A 24,306-nucleotide genomic window follows, 5' to 3' on the forward strand; every position below is an offset into this window, starting at 1 on the left:
AGAATCTGTTTCTGCTGCTAAACTCTTGAAGGCAGGTAGCAGTTGTTTCCTTTTGCTTTTTTCTTCTTCTTCTTTTTCTTAATCTCTCAAGATAAATGTTAAATACCCCTCTCTTTTTGTCTCCGTTGCTTAAAGAGCTCAGTGGGTTTCCTAGTTCTGTTTCACAAACTGATTCTGAATGCTTCTTCTCCAGCATACTCAGAGGAACTGTCTTTCTGGTCCTGGGGATAGAAACATGACTGTCATGTGGCCTCCTTCCTTCCAGAGTTCATAATTTAGGAAGGGAGACAGATGAGTAAATAACTAACTACAATTCTGCTTGATAAATGCCACGTCGGAGGTTTTGCGCGAGGTGCCGTGGGAGCACCTTGGAGTGATTGATTCAAGGGAAGAGGGGGGTGAGGATGGGAATCAGGAAAGACTAAACAGCAGAAGTGACATTTGAGTTGAGCCTTAGGGGATGAATAGAATTTTGCCAGATGGACAAAGGGGTGGGGGTGGAGACCCTCCAGACTCATACAAAAACATGAGAGTGTGAAAGTTTGCGCCTTTGTCTGGAGACGTGGTGAGCAGTCCATAGGTGTGGAAGGGGGTTTTGGGAGGTGACATAGCTAATCTATCACTGGGGCCATATTGTAAAGTTTAAACTTGACCTGTAGCTTCTAGGAAGTAGTGATAGTTTTAAAATAGGCGAGATCTTGGGACTTCCCTTGGCGATCCAGTGGTTAAGACTCCACACTTCCAATGCAGGGGACACTGGTTTGATCCTTGGTTGGGGAACTAAGATCCCACATGCCAAGTGGCGCGGCCAAAAATAGAATAGGAGAAATCTGTTTTAGAAAGATCTTTGTGGCAGCAGAGTGTAAGATGTTTTGAATGGGGGTGACTGGGAGCAAGGGGGCCAGTCAGAGGCCATGAGCATCTTCTACGGGAGAGATGATGCTTTTCCGAACTGAGGCAGCACCAGCACGGATGGACACAGGGCATGGACTTGAGGACCACCTCCTGCGGAGGCCTTGGGAGTTGATGAAATGTGGCCAGGGGTGGGAAGAAAGGAAAAACGGTCCAGATGACTCGGGAACGCAGCAGTGCTGCTAAATAGAGAGGATGGAAGAAGAAACTGCTTATGGGGTGAAAGGAGTGGATTTGACTTTGGGTGTGTTGAATTTGGAGTGGAGTTCTTAGCTGGAGATTCCTAAAGGAAAAGCCATAAATGCAGAGAGAACAAGCTGGTAGGGAGATGTTGTGGGTACAGAGAAATTTGAAAGGATGAGCAGTTGAGGGATCTGCCTTGCCTCAATTTTGATGTGTGTTTTGTTTTGTTTTGTTTTTGCTTTGAACTATTTATGTGCCATTCCTTCCCCATCCCCAGATTCTGATTGTGCCCTGCTAGGGCAGGGGGCCCCCAGGTAAGAATCCACCACCATGATGACTGGAGAGAACCATGGCTTATTGCATTTGTGTTGGTGTAGAAACATGGTCTAAGCACTATTAGTGTCTGTCTTTACAGCCCGAAACCACAGGAACAGGTAACACAGCCCAGAGAGAGACAGTACAGCCAGAAGAGAAGATCTAAATAGAATCCCTGAGGCACACCACTGTTTAAAGGGCAGACGGAAGAAGAGGTACCTGCAAGTTAGAAGACGTGCTGTGGGAGAGAGGGTGTGAAAGGAGCCAGGGGAGGAGGGCTTCCGGGTAAAGGAAGACGGTCAGCAGTGACCAGTGACCAGGGAGGCCTGGAGGACGAGTGAAGTGAAAACTGGGACGAGGCTTTGGCAGTTAGGAGGTTGTGGGTGAGAAGAGTGACGGAGGTGGAGTTGGATCACACGCTGAAAGTGAATCCTGAGGGTCAGGAAGCAGAGCTGGTGAGCGCGTGCCGTTCTTGAAGGAAGTCTGGCTGTGAACAGGAAAGAAGGCCTGAGGATTTATAGGACGGGCAACAGCCAGTGGAAAGCTAACATCACAGGATTGTGAAAGTGTGAGGATGGAAGACATAGAGGCTCACTCTGGCTGCCCACCTTGGAATCAATTCTGCTAGACCCAGGCCCCCCTCGTCCATCTCTTACCCCCTCCCCACTCTCATCCCGGGCACGTAGATGGCACATGTTTTCTGCTGAGAAATCATTTATTCATGTTGTTATCCTTTCCTGGGGTGTGTTTCCATGTCTTCCTCATAAAACTCATCCTTACCTGTTTGGGTTCTCCTTGCCCATCATGAAACCTTCGCTGAGATGGCAGAAAAAAAGGGCTTTAGATTTGGAGTCAGAAGATGTGGGTTGAACTTTAGCCCTGCCATGAAGCATGTGACCTTGAGAAAGTGACTTGATGCCTCTTTACCTTGATTTTTCTTGTCAGTAATACCTGCTCTGACTTATACACAGGCTTGCTCACGATTCGAATGAGATCATGTTGGTGAAATGCCATTGAAATGACAGCACACAGAGCCACTGTGTTAGGTTACACTTCCCTAGCTTCTCTTCTTACTGATTTCATTCATTCAGTTGTGGGTTTTGCTGAATAAATTAACTCATTCAACTTTTTTGTTTGTTTTTCTCCAGTGCCTATTCTGCCAGGCACTGAGGATGTAGTGATGAATAAGACAGTCCCTGCTCTTGTGGAGCTTACAGTGTAGAGTGGGAGACAGAAAAATAAATGTGTAGCATACAATCGCTGGCTGTTTCAGTGCTGTAAAGAAAAATAAGGCAGGCCGAGGAGGAGGAGAGCCCAGAAGTTACAGGGAAGGGTACTGTTTTAGAGGGAGCAGTCAGGGCAGCTTCTCTGAGGACGTGGCATTCAAGCAGAGTACAGTGAGCAAGGGAATGAGCCCATATGACCATTGAGGGTGACAAGAGCCTTAGCCGTGGGGGGAGAGGAGGCAGCAGCAGGTAGCAGGTGCAAAGGCCCTGAGGTAGAACGTGCTCAGTGTGTCCTAGAAACAACAGAGGCTAATGTCATGGGTTAAAGATGTTGTATTTTACAGTAAGGGTGATGGGAAGACACCGAGAGGTTGTGGCAGAAGAAACATTATCTTTGTGGTGGTGGCTCTGGCAGCTGGTGGGGAGTAGATTGTGGTGGGAGCAGTAGCAGGAGACGGGAGTGCCAGGGCGGAAGCAGTAGAGCAGAGAAGGGGGTGGATTTTAGGTATGTTTTGAAGGACTTGCTAATGGACTCAATGCTGTGAGGCACCAGAGAGTCAAAGTTGATTCTGAGGGTTTGGGCCTGAGCCGATGATTCTGTGGTCGTCTTGAACTGAAATTGGGAAGAGTGGGGGAGAGGAGAATGGGCTTTGTGGGGAAATTGTCTTTTTTTCTCTGTTCTTTGTGGAATTGAGCTCATAATGAGAAAAACTTCCATTAAAACTGAAAGGATCTTAAAGGTCTTCGAATTCAGTGATTTCCAAGGATATAAAGACATCTTCTGCAGGATTATGAAGAATGCCTGCCTCCACCTCCAACATGAGTCTTCCCCGCTCACCTGCCAACCCCACCGTTAATGAGGGTGGTGTGTTTCTCCAGAGTAGGGCTGGAGTGGAGGCTGAAAACCACTGACCCACTTGGTTTGCTTGTCTTGTGGCTGAGAAAACCAGGCTGAAGAGGTTATTGGAATTGCCCAGGGATACAGGGCTGGCTGTTCTCTTATTTCATTTAAGAGTTCCTTCACGTGTGGTTAGTTTCTCTTTTCTATTTGATTGTAAACTCCTTAAACTCTAAGAATTATATCTTAAGATTTTTCATAGACTTTCTTTCTTACCCAGAACAGTACTAATAGGCATCTATCCTAAATGTTAGGTTTTAGCACCTCATAATGAAAAGAATATCAAGTCTCCTGCCCACAGTGGCACCTGCGATTTTACCTGCTCTTGCTCTTGTTAGTAAAGTCATATCCATCATTCATTGAATTTCCCAACAGATTTAAGGCATCAGCAAAGTACAGACACACACAGGAGAAGGCAAAGGGGAGGGGAAGAGGGAGATAGTGACAGTTCAGCCTCGAAGAACTGAACCAAAAATTTGGAATCAGCTCAGAAAGAAGGCATTAGGGACTAATTACCACTTTGGGAAACTGCGTTGTAGTTTAGTATTGCTTTTATATTGAATTATGTGAAAGTGAGATCAAAACAGTTCTTCCCAGCGTTTAGGACTTCTGCAGGGCTGAATTTAGCCCTGGGAAATCTTCCCCGCGGGTATGGCTGGTGGTTGATGTGTGTTTGATATTAATATTAAATTGTACCTGTGTTGTACTTTTATTCTCCAATAGGTTTTTAAAGCTTTTTTTTCTAGTACCTAATTTTATTTATTTGTTTTTGGTTGTGCTGGGTCATCATTGCTTCAAGAGCTTTCTCGAGTTGCAGAGAAGTGGGGACTACTCTCTAGTTCCAGTGTGTGGGCTTCTCAATTGCAGTGGCTTCTCTCGTTGTGGAGCACCAGCTCTAGGGTGCTCGGGCTTCAGTAGCTGCAGCTCTAGGCTCTCTTAGAGCACAGGCTCAGTGGTTGTAGTGCCCGGGCTTAGTTGCCCCTGCGGGTATGTGGGATCTTCCCGGATCAGGAATCGAACCCATGTCTCCTGCATTAGCAGGCAGATTCTTTACCACTGAGCCACCAAGGAAGCCCCTCTAATAGGTATTTTAAAGGTATATTTTAACTACTGAAGGCTCTGGTTCAAATTTTCTATCTTTTGAGAATTCTAAGACAATTTTCTTACATTTTTCCCCCATAAGAATTTTTAAAATTATGCTCTATGTGTGGCAAGGGCTACCAGTGGGACATTCCAGCATTAACTTTTGAGGCGTCTACCTACCACTCGGGTGCAGCATGCTAATTTGAAAGGAAGAGCATGGTGATAAATGCCCTTTCAAGTTTACTTTATTCACCTCTGACCCACCATCCTGGTTTTTGGGATTCGTGTTTGCAACAGTTCATACATAATATCCCAGGAGCCATGTGAGTTACGAGAGGGAGTCAAGATTAAGACGGATAATTCAGAATTTGTGTTATAAATGCTCGGTTGTATTCATTGAATTGGTTTTGAAACCTGAATGTGTTTCTCTCTGTGAGTAGCCAGATTCCCTCTAATAAAAAATTCAGTGGTCATTTTTTATGCTACAAGCCGTCACTGCAACATTATATCTTCTTGAGAAATAATATTTGTGCCTTTGGTGCCACCTAGCCCGTGAGACAAACTTTGTCTCAATAGAAAGGCCACTTCCATTTGGCCTTGCGTTTCTGAAATTTAAGACCCTCACTTATGATTATTGACTCAAATATATCATGGAGGATTAGTAAGAGTATTAAGTGTCACCACAGTCTCCTTCACAAGCTGTAATTCTCCTGGGGACCAGGCTCGGGCCTTATTCATCCTCGTATCTCTTCCAGCCCTGAACACAGTTGCTGGCATAAACCAAGGATGCAATAAATTGTGGTCGAAATGAATTTTCAAAGCATGCGAGGCTGGCCCCCTATGCCCCCATGGGAGCGATTTGCGGCCGAGCTGGATTTTTCAAGCTATGTAACGCATTCAATCTTGTTCTTAGGTCCAGCCTGATGACTGGAGGGGCCAAGCGAGGAGCACCCAACCCTTGGCTCTTGGAGGAGCCGGAAGAAACCAGAGGCTTGGGTTTTGACGAAATCCGGCAACAGCAGCAGAAAATTATCCAAGGTACTAAATACCCCAAGGGCGTGGGCTCAGAAACCTGGTCAGGTTTTTTACCATAGCCTCGGATGTTCCCAATACCCATTGAAAATTGGAGGGAAAACAGTTGGTCTCTGAGAGCTCTTGGCACTTCTGTGCCTCAGGGTTACCTGGGGATTAGACAGATGCTGTCATCCGTTAGGTAGCCGGCGGAAGTAGGGATTCTCTCCTGGGAGAGGGACAGAGGGCAGTTCGGGGTCTGGTTATCCCAGGTGACTCGAGGCATGGGCGGGCCTCTTCCTCCTCTCCATGATTAGGACTCATTCTCCAAAGAAAAGGCTGCATTTTTTTTTTTCATTATATAAGTCAGTTTGGCTTTTACCTTCAGGTTCATCTTACCCAGCTGGCTTTTAAACCTGCTAATTTCTTCTATCTGTTAATTTCAGAGGTAATGCATGATTGTTATACAACATTGAAACAATATAGGGATATATAAAATGAAAAGCTTTTTCTGTATTGTTCCTCTGATCTCAAACTGTAAACAGATTAACAATATATATTTTCTCAGGCTTTTTTCTGTATGTACATGCATACATACTGTATATTCAGTATAAGCACGTGTATGTTTTGCATAAGTGAGATCATAATATAGATATTTCTACAGTTTTTTTTTTACTCAATATGTGTGATAGACATTTTTTGATGTCAGTGTTGCAGATGTTACTCCTGCTAATTCTCCTGTTTGAAACACAGCTTTATGTAGGTCTAGTTGACATCATAAATAGCACATATGTGAAGTGTATGATTCAATAAGCTTTGACATATGCATATACCTTTGAAACCATCTCTATAATCCAGATAATAAGCATAATCATTACTCCTGATAGTTTTTTTCATTTCTGTTGGTAATTCTTACTGTTGTCCTCCCCACATACCCAGATAACTGCTGATCTGCTTTCTGTTGCTATAAAATCATTTCTGTTTTCTCTAATTCTGTATAAATGGACTCATACAATACGGTCTCTTTGAGAGTTCAGGCGGCGGGGGGGGTGGTCTGGCTTCGTTATCTCAGGGTAATTATCTTAAGATTCATCCACATTGTTCCATGGGTCAGTATTTTGTTCTCTTACATCACAGAGTAGCAATCCCTTGTATAAATTGATGACAGTCTGCATATACATTTACCAATTGATGTGTGTTTTGCTCTGCATGTGTGGGGAAAAGGGCTATATGGAAACTCTTTGTACCCTCCTCTCAATTTTGCTGTGTACTTAAAACTGCTGTAAAAAACAAAAGTCTCTTTAAAAAAAAAAAAAAGAGGTAAAACCTTTTTTATCCACAGATGGCATTGACCATTTGTATAGAAAATCCTATAGACTCTACCCAACTATAGAAAATCCTACAGATTCTACCGCAAAGCTATTAATTAGTGAGTTTAGCAAGGTTGTGTGATCCAAGATCAGTATACAAAACTCATTTGTATTTTTATATACTAGCCACAACCAGGAGTAGGAATGCAGAAATGCCGTTAATAAAAGAACAAAAAAACCATGAATTACTTAGGGATAAATCTGGTGTTGAGTTTAACTCTCTGCCAGATCTGTCCATTTCTGAGAGGAGTGTAGAAGTCTCCAACTATGATAGTTAGTAAGTTCAGTCACTCAGTCATGTCCAACTCTGCGACCTCACGGACTCAGCATGCCAGGCCTCCCTGTCCATCACCAACTCCCGGAGCTTGCTCAGACTCATGTCCATTGAGTTGGTGATTCCATCCAGCCATCTCATCCTCTGTCACCCCTGTCTCCTCCTGACCTCAATCTTTCCCAGCATCAGGGTCTCTTCCAATGAGTCAGCTCTTTGCATCAGGTGGCCAAAGTATTGGAGCTTCAGCATCAGTCCTTCCAATGAATATTCAGGACTGATTTCCTTTAGGATTGACTGGTTTGATTTCCTTGCTGTCCAAGGGTCTCTCAAGAGTCTTCTCCAACACCACAGTTCAAAAGCATCAATTCTTCAGTGCTCAGCTTTCTTTATGGCCCAACTCTCACATCCATACATAACTACTGGAAAAACCATAGTTTTGACTAGATGGACCTTTGTCAGCAAAGTGATGTCTCTGCTTTTTAATATGCTGTCTAGGTTGGTCATAGCTTTTCTTCCAAGGAGCAAGCATCTTTTAATTTCATGACTGCAGTCACCACCTGCAGTGATTTTGGAGCCCAAGAAAATAAAGTCTGTCACTGTTTCCATTGTTGCCCCATCTATTTGCCATGAAGCGATGGGACCAGATGCCATGATCTTAGTTTTTTGAATGTTGAGTTTTCAGCCAGCTTTTTCCCTGACTTTACCTATTTCTCCTTGCATTTCTGTCAGGTTTTTTTTTTTTTTTTTCCTTTGTGTAGTTTGATGCTGTGTTGTTGGGTACATACACATTGAGGATTGCTATGTTGTCTTGGAGAATTGACCCCGTTATTATGTAATACCCTTTTTTACCATTGATAACTTTTACTTGCTTTGAAGTCTGCTCTGTCTGAAATTAATGTAACAACTCCTGGTTTCTTTTGATGACTATTACTGTGGTTTATCTTTCTCCATTCATTTGCTTTTAATCCATATTTAAAGTGAGGCTTCTTTATATTTAAAGTGAAGTTCTTTGAGGCCACATGTAGTTGAATTTTTGATCTACCCTGTCTTTGTCTTTTAATTGGTGTAGCTATACGTCTTCATTTCAATCTGGATGCCTTTTATTTTTCTTTCTTGCCTTATTACACTTGCTACAACCTCCAGTACAGTGTAGGAATGGTGAGAGCAGACATTCTTGCCTTGTTTCTAATCTTATGGAGGAAATAATTCATTTGAAAGCCAGATGTGAGTTTTTCTTGGTTTGGTTACTAGATTTTCTTTCTAAAAATATTCTTGAGGTTTTTTTTCCCTCTCCTGGGATGCAGTTATTCGAGTCTTGCTTTGTCAGGTGGACCACAGCAGTGTTTATTTTAGAGCACGGGTTAGCAAACCATGGCCTGTGGACCACATCTGGCCTACCACCTGGTTTTGTATGGTCTGCAAGCTAAAAATGGTTTTTCCATTTTTAAACAGTTGAAAAGAGCCCCCAAAAGAATATTTCATGACTTGTTAAAAAAAAAACAAAACTGTAATACTCAAAAGTGTAGTGTTCATAAATAAAGTTTTATGGGAGCACAACCATGCTCATTCATTTATGTATTACTGATGGATGCTTTCCTATGACGAAAAAAGGGTTGGGGCAGCTGCAACAGAAATCATACGAACCACAAAGCCTAAAATATTTGCTGTCTGGCCCTTTGTAGAAAATGTTTGCAGACTCTAGTCCAGAGGTTATTTCCGTCACTTCTGTGCCAGAATGATTCTGTGTACTATCTGTGAATTATGCGGTGACCTGGTGAGTGGGGATTAGGAGTTACATCTTTTGATTGGTTATGTCTTATATCCAGTTCCTGTGACCTCAGAGGGTTATTCCCTCTAAGGTTTTCAGGTGGTTCTTTCCCCAGCCTCAGTCAATTTCCTCACACACATGTCCTGATCAACACTTGCCTGAAGTCTCAGGGTGGATCCCATGCAAATCTCCCATTTTCTTCCTGCACAACTCTCTGCTTTCTGGTACTGTGCCTTACATACTTGAGCCACCTTGACCCGTTTTTCTTTTTTTTTTGGATTCTCTTCAATCTGGGAAGACTGCTGGGCGCCACCTGGGATTCCCCACGCCATGGCCTGGGACTGAGAGCTCATCTCATTTCTCTTCCAGATCTCAGGGATCATTGCTCTTCATTTCCTGACATCTGCATCTTGAAACTGTTGTTTTGTATATTTTGCCTGTGGTTTTGTGTATTGTTTTGTTTTCTGTTTGTTTGAGGCCAGAGGTAAATCTGCTCCCCTCTTGTCAGCCCCTCTTGTCCAGAAGCAGAAGTCTCACTTTATTTTGAACTCCTTTTTCGCAGTGAAATGAACTAGCACGTGAAGGCCTGGTCCTCCTGAATCACTTTAATTCCGTGGTGTTTCACCCATTATCGTGTCTGAAGCAAAGTGAAGAAGCTGAGAACAATGCAGCCTTGCATGTAGCCCAGCTGTTCATTTGCAGTGATTTACTTTCCGGGATTCATGGTTCCTGAAAGGAATGTCTTGATAGCTAATACTAATGGAGTTTCTGGGCATTGTAGCTTTTTTTTGGCCGAGAAAAGCTGTTTTCAGTCAGGAGAAGTATCTCTGCCGCGGACAAGGTGCCTAATTCAGAGATGGCTGCGGGCTAGGTGTGAGAGGATGCCGCATGTGTAAGTGTTGCTGTCGAGTCTCCCACACTGAGAGCATCCTCGCTAAGATGCTGACCCTTTGGAAGCTGGCTGGCCTTTGGGGTTTGTGGGGTGGGGTTGGAGAGTGAAGGAATAGAAGAGAGGAGCACTTATTACAGGTCAGAATGTTCTTCTGCTCTTCCCTCTGTGTTTTGAAATGCCCTATCCTTCCTTGCTTTCTGAGCAAGCTGTGTTTTCAAGGATGAGTGCAAAAACAGAAGTTCTCTTTGCACGAAACCCTCATTACTCTTTTCTCTGCCTCAAGAACCTTGGTGATACGTGTGCTGAGATTGCCATGGCCATGCTTCCTGGCCAGGTCCTGCACTACAGAACCACGAAGGGTCATTTCTAACTTTGCCTGTGGTGTCTGTTAGCTTTTCTGTACTTCCTTTGACCTTTAGAAAACATTTGGAAAATCATCCTAAAATAACAGGTTTCTGGTGGAGCTTAGACTCAAGGCAATGAATGCCTTCCTTTCCTGATCTGGAGGCTAAGCCTCCTTACTGCCAGTTAGACGGCGTGTTTCTATGCTTCTTGTGCTGTAATTTGAGGCACAAATGGGCATTCGGCAGAAGATGGGTGAGGTGATGACGATAACTAGATCGTTCCTGGTGGTCCAGAGGTTAGGACTCGGTGCTTTCACTGCCAGGGTCCAAGTTCCATCCCTGGTTGGGGAACTAAGACCCCGCAAGTTACGTGACACATCCACCCCACCCCCACCCCATGTCCATCGCCCCCAAATCCCTGAGATAAAACAAGGGAAACTGTCTTTTTGGTCGGTAAAGACTTTTGTCTCTGAGTCAGATGGTGGATGGCAGACCTGGAAGAAGGTGTATCACTTAGCCTCTACCCAGGAGGTGTCTGTTGGTGGGGCTTTTAATTAGCTCCAACTCTTCTTACCATAGTCTATAGATGTTGTTTCTAGATTCCAGCAGAAGACTGTGGATTAGTTATGGGTTTCTGTGTTTTTAGGTCTTGTAAGTATTTCCGTTGAAATAGTGGTGGGGAAAGTGACTGGCAGGGCTGCGGTGTACCTTGGCATCATCCGAGTGGCTCATCATTGAACCCCTTGATTCATAACATCACAGACAGCTCTCTTTCAAGATACCCTTCCTTACAGCTGCCACCTAGACCAAGATTCCTTCCCCCAAAATCTTAAAACAAAAACATCTGTTCTTAGAACTTGCTGTAAGAGTCTTTCCAATGTAGTGATTAACTTTACCCAGCTTGACCTCATCTTCTCCTCATTTGTTCCTTACTTCCCCTTCTCCAGGGAAAGTTCCTGTATGTCATATGTGGGAATTTCCATCGCTCCTCTCTGGGCACTGGACAACACAGCCTCAGCTACTTTTTCTGCTACCTAAACTCAGAGGGCTAGCTGGTGTTGACCAGAAGTCACTCCATATATATGTAGCAGAGACTGTATTTATTTCTTCTACAGACCTAGAGGGCCCTCTGTGGTCATTCCTTGGTTTAAACACATTGATCAAATACTTGATCTGTACCACCAGTTGGGCTCAGAAGTGGGGGAAAACCATAGGAAAAGAAGACACAGCCTCAGCCCTTGGGTCTCTTGCCATGTGCTCAGTCAAGGGGCCTAAGATTGCCATTCTTAAAAATGTTCCTTAGTTTTATTTGCTGGCTAAAGTGTTGGTAACTTGTTGCTGTTGACTGTTCCAAACATACAAAAATGAGAGAGTAGGCTAATGATTCCATCTGACCCATCAGTTGTTTCAGCAGTCATCAACTCATAGCCCATCTTGTTTCATCTACTCACCGTCCTATCCCTGGGATTATTTCTGAAGCAAATCCTAGACATTATACCATTTCATTGGTGAGTATTCCAGAATATATCTCTAAAGCATGTTTGTAAAAGATTCTTGTTGTCCAGTCACTAAGTTGTGTCCAACTCTTTGCAACCCCATAGCCTGCAGCATCGGAGAAGGCAATGGCAACCCACTCCAGTACTCTTGCCTGGAAAATCCCACGGACGGAGGAGCCTGGTAGGCTGCGGTCCATGGGGTGGCAAAGAGTCTGACACGACTGAGCGACTTCACTTTCACTTTTCCCTTTCATGCATTGGAGAAGGAAATGACAACCAGCTCCAGTGTTCTTGCCTGGAGAATCCCAGGGACGGCGGAGCCTGGTGGGCTGCCATCTGTGGGGTTGCACAGAATCAGACACGACTGAAGTGACTTAGCAGCAGCAGCAGCAGCAGACTGCAGCATGCCTGGCTTCCCTGTCCCTCACTATCTCCTGGGGTTTGCTCAAGTTCATATGCATTGAATCGGTGATGCTATCCAACCATCTCATCCTCTGTTGTCCCCGTCTCCTCCTGCCCTCAATCTTTCCCAGCATCAGGGTCTTTTCGAATGAGTCGGCCGTTCGCATCAGGTAGACCATGTATTGGAGCTTCAACATCAGTTCTTCCAGTGAAAATTCTGGGTTGATTTCTTTTAAGATTGACTGGTGTGATCTCCTTGCTATCCAGGGGACTCTCGAGAGTCTTCTTCAGCACCACAGTTTGAAAGCATCAATTCTTTGGCATGCAGCCTTCTTTACGGTCCAACTCTCACATCTTTACATAACTACTGGAAAAACCATAGCTTTGACTAGAGGGATCTTTATCAGCAAAGTGATGTCTCTCCTTTTTAATACATTGTCTAGGTTTGTCATAGCTTTATTCTTTAATATAATCAAATAATCCAGTCAGATTATTTGATGTTCAGATTTCTCTGATTTTCCAATGATTTTTTTTCTTTTTAGGTTGTTCAGTTCAGGATCTGAATACGGTCTGTACATTGCAACTAATTGATATGTCCCCTAAGTTTCTTTAATCAATATATGTGTTTGCCAACTCTTTTTTTTCCTTCACAGTTTGTTGACAAAACAAGGGCTTTTGCCCTGTAGTTTCCCATCATCTAGACTTCTATTTGTTTCCCCATGTACTGTTTAATGTATTCTTCTGTCCTGCATATTTTCTGTAAATTAGTAGTTAGATTTAGTGGCTTGATCAGAGTCATGTCTGTCATTTTTGGCAGCAATACATTATGATGACCTTCCCTTTATTTTTAATCTGCAGCCACCAGATCGTCCTCCCACAATTATATGACATTTAGTTAGAAGATGGGTTTTTTGCATGTCTTAAAACAAGAAGTGTTCAAACACCTAACCATTCTGAAGGGATTTTTCAAAAATGATTGTATTAATTTTCTGTTGCTGCTATAATAAATTAGCACAAACTTGATGACTTAACCAATCTAGGCAGCATGCTAAAAAGCAAAGACATTACTTTGCCAACAAAGGTCTGTCTAGTCAAAGCTATGGTTTTTTCAGTAGTCATGAATGGATGTGATAGTTGGACTATAAAGAAAGCTGAGCACCAAAGAATTGATGCTTTTGAATTGTGGTGTTGGAGAAGACTCTTGAGAGTCCCTCGGGCTGCAAGAAGATCCAACGTCAATCCTAAAGGAAATCAGTCCCGAATATTCATTGGAAGAACTGATACTGAAGCTGAAGCTCCAATACTTTGGCCACCTGATGCAAAGAACTGACTCATTGGAAAAGACCCTGATGCTGGGAAAGATTGAAGGCAGGAGGAGAATGGGATGACAGAGGATGAGATGGTTGAATGGCATCACCAACTCAATGGACAAGAGTTTGAGCAAGCTCTGGGAGTTGGTGATGGACAGGGAGGCCTGGCGTGCTGCAGTCCATGAGGTCGCAAAGAGTCGGACACGACTGAGTGACTGAACTGATGACTTAAAATACAGATTTATCATCTTATAGTTCTGTAGCTCAGAAGTTCAATACGGATCCTACTGGGCTAAGATCAAGGTGCTGGCAAGGCCGAATTCTCTTCTGGAGGCTCCAGGGGAGAATTCATTCCCTTGCCTTTTCCAGGTTCCTGAGGCTACCCACGTCCCTTGGCTCATGGACCCCTTCTTTGTCTCCAGTGCCAGCACGTTGCATCTCTCTGACCCTTCCTCATAGCTCTCTCTGTCCACAGCTGGGAAAGATTCTGTTTTTAAGGGCTCATGTGATTACATTGGGTCCTCTTGGATAATCCAGAATAATCTCCCATCTCAAATCCCTTAACTTTAATCACACCTGCAAAAGTTTCTTTTGCCCTGTAAGGTCATATATTCACAGGTTCCTGGAATTAGGAGGTGGACCTCTTCGGGGGTAATTATTCTGTGTAGTGCGACAGTTGTTCCATTTTTTAAAGTTAATACCATTGTAACATTGAATTATGATTAATAGAGTGTGGTGTGTTACAGATGATCTATTGTGATATAAAGCCTTGGGCTGTACATTGGGAAGGGCAGATTATAGTAATGAACTGTCATTATGATATAATAGTTTGCGTGGTTCCAGATTAACTGTCTGCATGAGTCTTGATAATTGTTGACATTTTTGCAAATAGCAGCATTTTATTTTCTTGTCTCTAAAAGGACTGTACCACCTCCGTTTAAGAAATGCTGCTTTAAGACTTGCAGAAGCTCAGGTCATCACGGTCATTATTACTACATGCACAGCATCTCTGTTATCTGGGCCTTCTGTGTTTCTGAATTACGGGATGAAACTGTAGTGTAGCACTTAAACATCAAGAGGAAGTACTAGGTTCTTATAGAAATGTTTTGAGTGGAGCAGAATTTTTAGCCCTCTTTCTGTTTCTCATTAGCAAGATAACCTTTAGGTGGTTGAGGCAGGTAGTGAGTCGAGGTTAAGTGAAAAGAGTGTAATGTAAGTATTTTTCATTCATAATCTGTGTCTATGCTAGGTAAAGCAGCTCCAGGGCTTTGATGATTTTTTTTTTTTCCTAATTGAAGATCATAGAGGAATCTCCTTTTCTCTTCTTATATATTGTTTTACCTTTTAATTCACACTGACACTTGACCCTCAGTTGTATATATAGATTATTTGGGAGATGCATTTGGAGTTTTCCAGTAACATCGGTTATCCTATAGCAGCACTAGGTTGATGATAGATTTTTCTTGGAGTCCATCCAAGAGGTTGTTACTGAAGACCAAAAGGACCTCATTATAAAGTGATTTTGCTATAAAATGGTCCCATGGAATGATCCCGAGAGACAGCAGGTCATTTGTATGGTTAAAAAAAAAAGCACATCGTGTCAAAAAATGTTACTAAGGAGTCCTTACCACACACCATTAGTTTAAATAAATTCCAGATGAATTAACAAGTTAAGTGTAATGACTTAATTTCATAAAAAAAAAAAAAAAACTAGGAAAAACTATGCAAGGAAATGTTAATATGATCTTGGGCAGAAAGACCTTTGTGATTTCTGCTTTTATAGATGGACCATCATGTGAAACAGACATTAAAAAAACCCCAACAACAAGTGAAGCCACGAATGACAGAGTGCTTGGTGGAAAGAGTTGTTTGACTCGGCCTTGGAATGTTCTTTCCAGTCACCTGCAAGCAAAGGGAAAAGTACAAAGAGATGAAGATGCCTAGAGTTTAAAAAAAAAATTTTTTTTAAAGAAAAGATCTTCAGTAACTTGAGTGCTTTTCTCTTTAAAAATCTTAAAATCTAGAAAAATAACACATTTAAACAAGATTTTTTGGCCACACAATGTGGCATGGAGGATCTTAGTTCTCCAGGCAGGAATCAAACCCATGGCCCTTGAAGTGGAAGCACAGAGTCTTAACCACTGGACCGCCAGGGAGTTCCCGAAAAGTAATACGTTTTTTAAAAGCAAAAATACTCTTTTACTATTATATATATTGTTTTGTATTCTACTTTTTTTTTTTTTACTTAATAATGTTATCATGAACTTCTTTTGAAATCAAAATATACTTGTAAAGTATCACTTTTCATGGCTCTTTAGTGTTTTACTCTATGACTGTACTAAATCTCTGTGTTTGGGCATTAGGTAGTTTCTGATTTTTCACTCTTCCAGATGTATCCATCTGGGCCCAGTCAGGAGAAATTTGAACATGGAAAGTTTAGTGTACAGAATTATTAACTATAACAGGGGGCTAGAGAGAGATCTAGCAGGTAGAAGGTGTAGTCACTCCTGTGTGGAGACAGGGCACCCCCCACCACCCCAGGGCTGAGGTGCAGATCAGGTTGAAGAGGGTTCGGCTGGGGTTCACTGGGCTGCAGAGGAATTGCTTGCTTTGGTGCCAAGCTGGTTGGACTGTCCTTAGGGGACCAGGAAATAACGTGCACAGGGAGGCATCTAACTGGTGGCCCCCTGTTCTGAACCTGCCCCAGGAGGGAGTGTGTTGGGAGAAGTGGCTTGCCTTGGGGTGCTGCTGGTTACTTCACATCAAAGGAACTGTCAGCACCCAGAAGCCTGTCAGGAGGGCAGGCTGGAGCCAGGAAGCAAAATTCGTTTCCTCCTGCAGTGTCTCTGCAGTTTCCTCCACTGACAAAGCTGGTGAAGGAAAAATTATTTAAAGGACCCAGATCCATTTTCACAGAGCAATCAAAATAAGGGTGAACTTGGAGCTAAGAAGCATTATGTTGAAAAGCAGCAAAGGAAGCAGTATTTCAAGAAAGGGTTGGCAAAAAAGTTCACTTGGGTTTTTCTGTGCCACCTTATAGAAAAACCAGAATTAACTTTTTGGCCAACCCAATACATCATTGCATACCATCCAAATGTTTTCTTGCATACATTCCTAGACACACATTGGTAGTTATGGAAGTTAGCACAGTTCACTCTCTAGAAAGATGTATTAACTATCCCCCCATGACTTAGTACTTAGGAGCTTCTTTCTTCACACTTTACTTAACCCCAGGGTGTTAGCAATCTTTTTAATGCTTACAAATCTGATAAGTCAGAAAAAAGCTTCATTATTCTTTGATATCTTTAAAAAATTAGTAGTGATGTTGGAACTTTTATGTCTTTTTATTTTTTACTCTTCTGTACATTTCCTCTCAATATCCTTTGCCCATTTAAAAACAAAAAAAGGAAGATTGTCTTATTGATTTCTACATGCTCTTTATTTATTATCAGAAAGTGTAAACATTTATGTAGTCAAATCTTATTTATAATATTTAAAATTTAATTCATGTGGAAATCATTTTCGTTTAAGGTCTGAGGTGTAGTAGGTATTTAACTTTTTTCTTTATTTTGTTCCAGTACTGTTAACTATTTTCTCTTTTTTTCTGACTGATTTCAAATGTTACTTTGATCATGTATTGAATTGTGTTCCATGCCTGGGTCTGTTTCTGGACGTAAATTGTTTTCCTTAGGTTTTTAGTGAGTTAACTGCCTTACTTTTTCTTTCAGAACAGGATGCAGGCCTCGATGCCCTTTCCTCGATCATAAGTCGCCAGAAACAAATGGGGCAGGAAATTGGGAACGAGCTGGATGAGCAAAACGGTAAGAACGTGTCTGACATTGATCAGATTTGCCACTGAGTACTAGTGCTGAAGGCTTGACTATTTGTTAAATGACTGTGATACTACAGAGCACCTAAAGTAGTTTAATGTATACGGATTATTATAGTTTAATGCAACTGAGGGTGGTCTGGGACCGATTTAGATTGTAGTTACTAAACACTAGGTTAAGAAACTTAAAAAATCTACAGTTTTTGAAGCTGCTTTGAAAAGTGCTTTGTTCTGTGATGGAGTTATCTCCTGGGCCGTCCTTATGTGGTCACGGGGTGAGGTGGCTCAATGCTTTTCGAGGACGTGGGGACAGGGCACGTGGAGGCTACAGGGACATGTCCTCTGCACACACAGATAGTTGGCTCCTCTTCCACCATGAATATCAGGCTGGGGGACAAAAAAGTCGTACTTGAAGCTTTTTTATTTCAGGGCTTGGTGTGATGAACCTGGCTAGAGAAAGATCAGTTTTCAAACCCACAAGCAAGATAGCTTGGGAGAGATGAAGCATTAAGTTAGGAACCTACCCGGCAGGCTGTGGTGCTTGAAGTGTGTGGCTGAGGGTACAGGGGCTGGAATGGAAGATGCAGTGGTAGGATTATGTGGGGAAAAGGAAATGGAGGCAGGGGACTGATGGCGCTTTTACTGAGTGGTCTTGGTCAGGGGAATGCAGGAGGCGGAAGTCACTGGTTTGGAGCGGAGGTCCTAAGTCCATTGTGGACACATACAGTGAGAGATGCCAGTGAGAAATCTGAGTCACAGCATCTAGTGGACAGTGACGGATAAGGTACCAGAGCTCAGCAAGAGGACAGGACCACAGGCAAGAGAAGTGAGAAGCTTCAGTGTAGAGGCAATGGGTAGAAGCATAAGAATAGTTGAGTTTCAGTGAGGCTAGTATTGATCAAAGGCCTCTGCTGGGTGCTAAGCCCTTTAATCTGCATCATTTCATTTAATCAGCACACAGCATCGTGAAGGCGATATTATCACTGTTGGTCAGAGACGAAGACAAGAGTGGCCAAGGCACCCCGTTATGTCACCTCACTTGTCAGGAACAGAAATGAAATTTCACTCCAGCTTCCTCTCTAAGGAAGACAAAGTAAGGAGGAAAAGCAAAAGCTTCTAAGGTGCTAGCTTGTGGTCATAGTGTCATGGAGGCTTATGGTGGAATGGCTTTCAAGAAAGGTCACCCCGTATGGAGCCCTGGGAGTCAGTGGTTGCTTGCTCCAAGTGGGGGCTGCACCTGTCAGACTGTACAAGCTCCACTTTTCTTCATCTCTTTAAGCAGTGAGTTCATTTGTTGCTATAGTGCTATTCCATTTATCTATCATAAATGAACAAATAAGTTAATTCCATCTATCTGCCATCTGTCATAAATAAATAGGTCAGCAAAGCAAATGGAGAAGTCCTCTAGCATTACCATCCTAGTGTTAGTCACTTGGTCATGTCCAACTGTTTCCGACCCCATGGACTGTAGCCCACCAGGCTCCTCTGTCCTTGGAATTCTCCAGACAAGCATACTGGAGTGGGTAGCCATTCCCTTCTTCAGGGGATATTCCCCAGGGATGGAACCTGGGTCTCCTGCACTGCAGGCAGATTCTTTACCGAATGAGCCACCAGGAAAGCCCTCATCCTACTATACTAACAGAGGTTCTTAACGATTTAAGCACAGAGAGGAGGATAGTTCAGTCCTTTGCTAGTGGTGCTGATATGAACCTACTAATTCATGTATTTGCATTTAACTCAATTACCGGCCAGTTCCTTCCCTGAAAGATAGTATTTATAAGAAAATTGGCTCTATAGAAAGTCTGCCTATCATAGGTATAACTATTCTTTATCCCAAGGAAGTTTAGCTTGTTCACTGGGTCAGAAAGAACACTGGCCACATGCTGATAAAGCATGTCCATCCTGTGATGTGCTCGGATAAGCCATGTCCAGTAACCATGGTCCATGGTCAAACTGGATGGTGCCTACCTTAGTGAGGTTGACTTGCTGACTTCCCAGATGAAATTGCCATGTATTTTCTTTTTTTTTTTTAATTTTATTTATTTATTTTTGGCTGTGCTGGGTCTTTGTTGCTACGTGGGCTTTTTCTCTAATTGTGGCAGCGAAGGGCTCCTCTATAGTTGCAATGCATAGGCTTCTCATTGTCGTGGCTTCCTGATTGGCAGGCAGATTCTTAACCACTGAGCCATCAGGGAAGCCCACCAGGCATGTCCTTATCTTGTCTTTCCTCCTGTTCAGTAGTTGTCGTGAAGGCAATGGCACCCCACTCCAGTACTCTTGCCTGGAAAATCCCATGGACGGAGGAGCCTGGTAGGCTGCGGTCCATGGGGTCGCTAAGAGTTGGACATGACTGAGCGTCTTCACTTTCACCTTTCACTTTCATGCATTGGAGAAGGAAATGGCAACCCACTCCAGTGTTCTTGCCTGGAGAATCCCAGGGACGGGGGAGCTTGGTGGGCTGCCGTCTATGGGGTCGCACAGAGTCGGACATGACTGAAGCGACTTAGCAGCAGCAGCTGCATATTAGAATCATCTGAGAACCTTCTGAACCTTCAAAGCCCAGGCCATACCCGAGTTGGTTTTCTGTTGTTGCTATAACATATCACTACAGACTCTGTGGCTTTAAGCAATGCAAACTCCTTATCTTATGGTTCTGAAGATCATAAGTCTGCCATGGTCTCCCTAGAGGAGGCGTTGGCAGGGCTGTACTCCTTCCTGGAGGCTCTAGGGGAGAATTCGTTTCCTTGCCTTTTCCAGTGTCTGGAGGCTGTCCGCATTCCTTTCCTTGTGATCTGGTGGCTCAGACGGTAAAGTGTCTGCCTGCAAAGCGGGAGACCTGGGTTTGATCCCTGGGTCAGGAAGATATCCCTGGAGAAGGAAATGGCACTCCACTCTGGTATCCTTGCCTGGAAAATCCCATGGACGGAGGAGCCTGGTAGGCTATAGTCCATGGGGTCGCAAAGAGTCAGACACGACTGAGCGACTTCACTTCCTTTCTTTCACTTTCTCCATCTTCAAAGCCAGCAACGTGGATTGAGTTCTTCTCACATTGCATCACTCTGACCTCTAACTCCTCTCTCTTCCCCTTTTAAGGGCCTTTTTGATGACACTGGGCCCATCCAGATAATCCAGAAGGGTTTCCTAGTTAAAGCCAACCTTAATACATCTGCAACCTTGCTGCCCGTTGGCCGTGTAACCTAACATATTCTCAGATTTGGAGACCTAGATGTCTTTAGGGGGCCACTGTCTGCCTGACACGATACTCAATGCCAGTTAAGCCAGAATCTCTAGGGTGAGGCCCAAGCAGGAGTACTTTGTAAAGCTCCACAGATGGGTTCAATGGGCTGCCAGGTTTGGGAACCAGTGCTCTTGTTGAGTGGGGTTTCCCAGGTGGCTCCGTCGTAAAGAATCTGCCTACCAATGCAGGAGATACAGTTTGATCTCTGGTTGGGAAGATCTAGAGAAGAAAATGGCAACCCACTCCAGTACTCTTGCCTGGAGAATCCCATGGACAGAGGAGCCGGGTGGGCTACAGTCCATAGGGTTGTAAAGTCAGATGCAGCTGAGGACAAGCACGAGCCCTTGTTGAATATGCTGAGAGAATGTGTCTTGTACTGTACTTTTTCTCCTCGTATGCTCACATGACAGATGTAAAGCCCACGTGTGCACAGACCATTCACATGGTTACATGTTACACGTCTGCCGTCCTGGTTGCAAAGACTGTCTTCCAATCGCAGTGCTTTACCCATATCTCTCTGACCTCTTCCTCCACACCTCCACAGTCCTCATCTCCGTCCCAGGCCCGGATACATACATGTGTACATGGACAAACATGAGGTATTTTCCCACGAGTTGCCAAAACAAGCTGGGTTTTTCTCTGCGGTGGCCTCCCACTGAGCCTGCAGCTATGCTGGTGGTTTTCCTATGTGCACGCTCGCTCCTCAGAAATAGGGCAGAGTCAGCCGTTCTCTGTCAGAGGAATGGAGAGGCTCCCTGAGGGTAAAAGGTGATACCCCTGCTAGGACCGTGGTCAGCCTTTGTTCCTTTCGTCACAATCAAGGCCATGCTGCAGTCGAGGTGTTGAGCACAGGGGTGCAGCCCCATCTGGGGTTATACTGTGACCCGCGTGTGTCACGAGGCATCTGGGACCCTGGAGAAGGTTACCACTTTTGGTTGTAAATATCTCTACGTGGTTTATGGGCCTACTGAATTGTTCTTTTGGTTTTCACTGAATGAGCGAAATAATAGGCTAAGATCATGGCCAGCCAGGCCAGGCTGGAGTCGGGTATCCAACCCTTAACTAAGAAAATACACGGTACTGAGAACATAACCACAAAGCTGAAGGGCTGAATCGTCATCACTGCAGGAATTAAGATTCCAGTCTCCTCATAGAGTTCAAAAGGGCCTGACCCACACCAGTAATTATACCCTGTTCACATGCCAGGGACCCAGCCTAATGAGGAAGGGGACTAGCAGTTCAGTGACAAGGCGGGTGATGGGAGACCTGGATGTCTGGTGGGTGTGGGCATTGGCAGCTGGTGAAGGTGAGGGGATGCAGGAGAGAGAGGGGTGGAGGTCTGAGGTCACCAGGGAGACCCCCATGAGGGACCAGGTCACAGTGAACCGCTTGGATGACCGGGGGGAAGAGGGCTCGTGTTAGTCTGACTCCCCAGATGCTGTTCCAAGGTGAAGCTGTGAAAAAGTATTACAGAAAAATCCTTTAAAGTTCATGCTAAAATTAAAATTCATGTTCAAGAGGACAGGGCCTTTTGAAAGGAACACTAAAACAAGAAAATGAACGGGACTGACTGGACTAAAGCGGGTATTTCCGATACCCGGTTTGGCTGTTGGCCAAGCTTTGAAGCCAGCGCCCAGAAGAACCCCAGAGGCCCAGTTCCAAGAGACGGAACAGCACCAAGAACAGACTGTATCACCAACCTCTGCCAGCAGATTCATTTTGATGTTCAAATATGCCAACTTCAGCCAGCCCTTTCGATGTTTCTCTGTCAACCTTTGAGCACTTCCTTGCCTTCTGGAAAAAACCACGGTCAGAAGGAAGGTGACTTGTCTCTGTTGGCAGCCTCCGTACTGGGGTTGAGGAGACCAGGGTGTGCTTTGAAAGAAGACCTAGACAAAATGATAAAAGATTTCATGTACATATCAATGAATTACCATCTCATTCATAAAGAGATTTGTGAGTTCCACAGTCTCAGAAACTCATAGGATGGAGAGGCGTTTCTGAGGTCACTCCCTTCCCCCATCCCCTGTCATCTTTTCATCTTTGGGAAGAATTCCACTCCGTCACCCTTGCCTAAGGTCATTGGTGCTACCCTCTGACGCCCCCTGGAGGCGTTGTAAGCTCTCTGGCCATGCAGAAGCAACACATTCGTAGGTTGGTGTGCTTGTTCTACTGACTAGCTCCATAACCTGCCTGTATCTATGAAATAATTTATTTTCTATTTCATAAAAGTTTATCAAATAACCTTTTTTTTTAACCTAACAAGAAAAGGCCTCATTAAACCTGGTAAGATCTTTCCCAAAGTGCAGAGTGATTCTTTTCCTTCCTTAGTACATCCTTCATCCATTCAGCAAGCACTGAGTGCTGACTGTATGTGCTCAGCTCTGTGCTAGAACCCACAACTTCCATCAGGTGTGGGGAAACTCGGCTTCTGCCCTCAGGGAGCTTCTGCTCTGGAAGGGGAGGCAGAGGTTAGACAGACAACTGCACAGAGGCCCAGCTGTAGACCGTGGTGGTGGCGTCCCAGGGCGCCATGAGAACACGGAGCAGAGGAGACTGACATGGTTTAGGGCTGAGAAAGCTTGCCCTCGAGGAAATGATACCTGTGCTGAGATTTACAGGGAAGACCACTTCTGTCTCATTGTGACTATATATTTTTTCCTTCTCTCTTATATTTCTTGCGATTTTTGCTTTATGTATCTTTGTTTCTTTGTTGTTAAGGTGTCTAATGGTTTATGATGTCTATCTTCTTTGTGAATTGTACCTTCTATCATTAAAAAAACAGTAATAATAAAAAATAAAGGGAAGACCATTTCCAGTAAAAGGAACAACATATGCAAAAATCCCTTACATGGAAAGGAGGCTAACTCGGGTGAGAAACGAGGGCAAAAGCCTGCTGATCCCAGAGTCCAGAGAGCCCAGGGAAATGTTAGAACGGTGAGCAGGGGTAGGCAGAAATCAGAATAGTGTTTCTGTGATTAACGTTTTATTTGCAGTTGTTGTTGTTTAGTTGCTAGGTGTGTCCGACTGTTTTGCAATCCCATGGACTGTAGCCGGCCAGGCTCCTCTGTCCATAGGATTCCCCAGGCAAGATTACTGGAGTGGGTTGCCATTTCCTTCTCCAGGGAATCTTCCCAACCCAAGGATCATTACTGGAGTGGGTTGCCATTTTCTTCTCCAGGGAATCTTCCCAACCCAAGGATCATTACTGGAGTGGGTTGCCATTTCTTTCTCCAGGGAATCTTCCCAATCCAAGGATCTAACCTGTGTCTCCTGCATTGTCAGGCAGATTCTTTACTGATGAGCCACATGGAACAGTACAGGTTGTCAAAAATGGTAGACTGAGCCGACGGGGAGCCCCTCACTCCCTTCCTGAAACACATGGAAATGTTACATGAGACATCTTTAAAAATTGAGTTATACTTCTTAACTGAGCTTGAATGCAAGAAAGAATTTCTCCAGGTGTCAGAAAGGAAAGCACTGCCCCACAGCAGTGAGTGCAGTGGAAGCCCCGTGGTCCTCAGAGATAATTGAGTGGATGTACACACTAGGGACTAGTGTTTTAGTATCCACACAGAGATGAGAGCCGGGCTATAGTCCCTGGCATTGTGAGGGGCTGAAAGCAGGCTCTACATGCAAAGCGAGGAGCTGAGAAATGACCATTTTTTTGGAAAACGAATTTCCCCCACCCCCACCCAAGAATGAGATACTCAGTGAGGCCACCCACCTTGGGCCACAGCCTCTCTTACATTTTT

At 44.0% G+C, this 24,306-nt stretch overlaps 1 protein-coding gene across 8 annotated transcripts in view; it reads left to right on the plus strand.

Moving 5' to 3' along the window:
* The window catches only part of STX8 (syntaxin 8), a 201,449-nt gene that overhangs the window by 39,731 nt on the left and 137,412 nt on the right, over positions 1–24,306 (plus strand). For 7 of the 8 annotated variants that reach the window (XM_081578362.1, XM_081578363.1, XM_081578364.1 and 4 more), the window contains exons 5-6: positions 5,531–5,655; positions 17,213–17,305. In XM_081578362.1, the coding sequence (XP_081434488.1) occupies positions 5,531–5,655; positions 17,213–17,305 (218 nt within the window). Of the gene's footprint in view, positions 1–5,530; positions 5,656–17,212; positions 19,585–20,799; positions 23,354–24,306 lie in introns of those variants that run through there. The other variant, XR_014079138.1, reaches the window with a different exon arrangement.

Source organism: Giraffa tippelskirchi, chromosome 3 (assembly GCF_054371585.1).
Source record: "Giraffa tippelskirchi isolate mGirTip1 chromosome 3, T2T-mGirTip1v1.2.pri, whole genome shotgun sequence".
Classification (NCBI taxonomy): domain Eukaryota; kingdom Metazoa; phylum Chordata; class Mammalia; order Artiodactyla; family Giraffidae; genus Giraffa; species Giraffa tippelskirchi.